This window comes from Amphimedon queenslandica, unplaced genomic scaffold (assembly GCF_000090795.2).
Source record: "Amphimedon queenslandica unplaced genomic scaffold, v1.1 AMPQUscaffold_7836_Cont20217, whole genome shotgun sequence".
In the NCBI taxonomy this organism is placed as follows: Eukaryota; Metazoa; Porifera; class Demospongiae; order Haplosclerida; family Niphatidae; genus Amphimedon; species Amphimedon queenslandica.
This window is the reverse complement of record NW_003551884.1, coordinates 1-2,236: the sequence shown is the minus strand read 5'-3', so window position 1 is coordinate 2,236 and position 2,236 is coordinate 1. Positions and strand designations below refer to the sequence as shown.

Sequence of the window (2,236 nt, the reverse complement as noted above, 5' to 3'; positions counted from 1 at the left end):
TATTAATTCTATCTTTAGTTCTAGCAGTGTATAAAAAACCTGAAGCAATAGACCAATGGCCTGTGGGTAGACGTTATCATGCAGGTGCTATTATTATAACTGGATCAGGCTGTCCTATGTTAGTGATAAGTGGTGGGTTGGATAAGAATAATGATACATTAGATGATTGTTGGATTTTTAACATCACTCAACATTCCTGGACAAAGGTATGTTAATAAGATCTCTAATACTATAGTGAGATACATGTAAGATTATCAATTTATTTCAAACAGTTAGATGTACCTCACTCTGTTAGTAAGAGATGGAGTCATTCTGTCTCAGTGTTCATTATGAGTCCTCATTTTGTTTGGATAATATAACTGTTGGAGGATGTGTTGATAGAAATGGAATATTTGCTACTAATCGTAACATTGCCATGTTAACAGAACTTGGTCAGTTGCATTCATGTAAATTTTAGTTTTACATCAGTTGAAGTGGAGACTCTTCACATCTATTAAATTTTATTATTATTACATTTTTAGTTAATGACTGCAGGGGAAAGTGTCAAGTAGGTGGTACATATGATTCTAAATTGATGACTGGGGAACATTACAAGAAGAAGTATCAGCAGCAACTACAGACAGGAAGAAGAATATGGTTGGAGGAGTACCAGAAACCAAGAAAAGGAGATACAGCTGATATTGAACAAACTGTACAAACTCTTATGAAGAGTCTTGAAGAGAAAGAGAGAGAAGCACAAGCTTATCATCAACAACTGGAGCAGAAGGATATGGAGCTACTGGAGAAAGATAGGGTAGTACAAGAGAAGGATAGGGAGCTACAGGAGAAGGATAGGGAGCTACGTGAGTCTGAAGAGGCAGTTCGTAGGTACCAGCAACAAGCACTTACTGATGATCACTGGGTTATTGATAATGATGAGTTGACTTTGACAATGGAGGAGTTAGGAAGAGGATCTTATGCTGTCGTTACAGTTGGTATTTTAGAGGCAAAAGAGTAGCTGTCAAGTCACTTCATACTATCATCATCTCAGATGTCAATTTAGCTCGTTTCTCCAGGGAAATGAGTATAGCATCACTAGTGCGTCATCCTAACCTGGTCCAGTTTATTGGTGCAACTAAAGTGGGTAATCCTCTCATCTTGACTGAGCTGATGAGCACAAGTATTTGTGAGGAGCTTCACAGAAACCGATTAACCAATCAACAGATTCTGAGTATTGCTCAAGATGTAGCTTTAGGCCTCAACTACCTTCACCTGTTTAAGCCTCAGCCTATTATTCACAGAGATGTGAGCAGTCCTAACGTATTATTGAAGCCTTGCACTGGAGCTACTGGTTATGAAGCTAAAGTAGCAGATTATGGTACAGCTAAATTGCATCAAGGCACTGGTAGTACTGTTATGCCAGGCAATCCAGCATATGCTGCACCAGAAGCTCGTGATCCTGATCAACACAGTCCAGCAATGGATGTTTACAGTTACTCTGTTCTCCTTATGGAAATGAATTTGCACTCTCAACCAGAAATGACTACAACAGAGAGAGAAGTACAATCTGGTAGTGTCTCCTGGTCTGATATGAAGTCTCTCATACAAAGAGGACTTAATGTTGATCCTAGAGCTCGTCCTACTATGGCTCAAGTAATAGAGTCATTGGAAAGGATGAACATTTGATACATAAACCGCTGCATATTCTTAGCTTACAAGCATACTACCTTGTAATCTTTTTTTGAGTTTAGAATAATTTTTGCTGAATTTTGTACCTTATTATCCTATTCCAATTTCTTTGTCTCTCCCAATTCCAGTTTTTTTCTCTTAATTTTGTAATTTTAATCAGAAAGTCCAGCTAATCGTCAACCGTGTAACTTAGTTACTCAAAGCAAAGACATTCTTTGCTCAGAGTACATGTATGATGTAAGTTTAGCCTACTTTATTGTATCATACAAAAAATTAGAAAAAAAAGCAAATTAAAATAATAATAATAATTATTATTATTAATATTATTGATGTACATGTTCTTAACTCTCCATCTCCACTTCAGCTATTTCTTCTTCCCGTAGCTGAGGAGGGAGCATAGATAATAGAGTAAAGGAAAAGTTTTTTTCCTTTACTCTATTATCTATGGGAGGGAGTGTACTAGTATCAACCACGCCTCCATTACCCAGTGCTCACCCGATGCGTACAGGAAATATTTCATAATAGTATTGTAGAACATACTGAAATGTTCCTGAAATGTAGTTGTACA

General features: G+C 37.1%; 2 protein-coding genes across 2 annotated transcripts; both read left to right on the top strand.

The window, feature by feature from the left end:
- The first annotated feature begins 40 nt into the window (after nucleotides 1-40).
- On the top strand, nucleotides 41-1,646 carry LOC109591564 (101 kDa malaria antigen-like). The gene is made up of 3 exons (XM_020007279.1): nucleotides 41-206; nucleotides 273-431; nucleotides 522-1,646. The coding sequence occupies exons 2-3, from the start codon at nucleotides 302-304 to the stop codon at nucleotides 995-997; spliced, it is 606 nt and encodes a 201-aa protein (XP_019862838.1). The 5' UTR covers nucleotides 41-206; nucleotides 273-301; the 3' UTR covers nucleotides 998-1,646.
- On the top strand, nucleotides 1,060-1,665 carry LOC105315821 (serine/threonine-protein kinase CTR1-like). Its single transcript, XM_011410578.1, has one exon. The coding sequence runs from the start codon at nucleotides 1,060-1,062 to the stop codon at nucleotides 1,663-1,665; it is 606 nt and encodes a 201-aa protein (XP_011408880.1).
- Nucleotides 1,666-2,236: the final 571 nt, after the last annotated feature.

What these genes read in the sequence shown, in the direction of transcription:
- LOC105315821 (XM_011410578.1), top strand. Translation starts at nt 1,060, where the DNA reads ATGAGTATAGCATCACTAGTGCGTCATCCTAACCTGGTCCAGTTTATT.
- LOC109591564 (XM_020007279.1), top strand. Translation starts at nt 302, where the DNA reads ATGGAGTCATTCTGTCTCAGTGTTCATTATGAGTCCTCATTTTGTTTG. An exon ending in TGCCATGTTAACAGAACTTG is followed by an intron (nt 432 to 521) that starts GTCAGTTGCATT and finishes TTACATTTTTAG; the next exon opens with TTAATGACTGCAGGGGAAAG.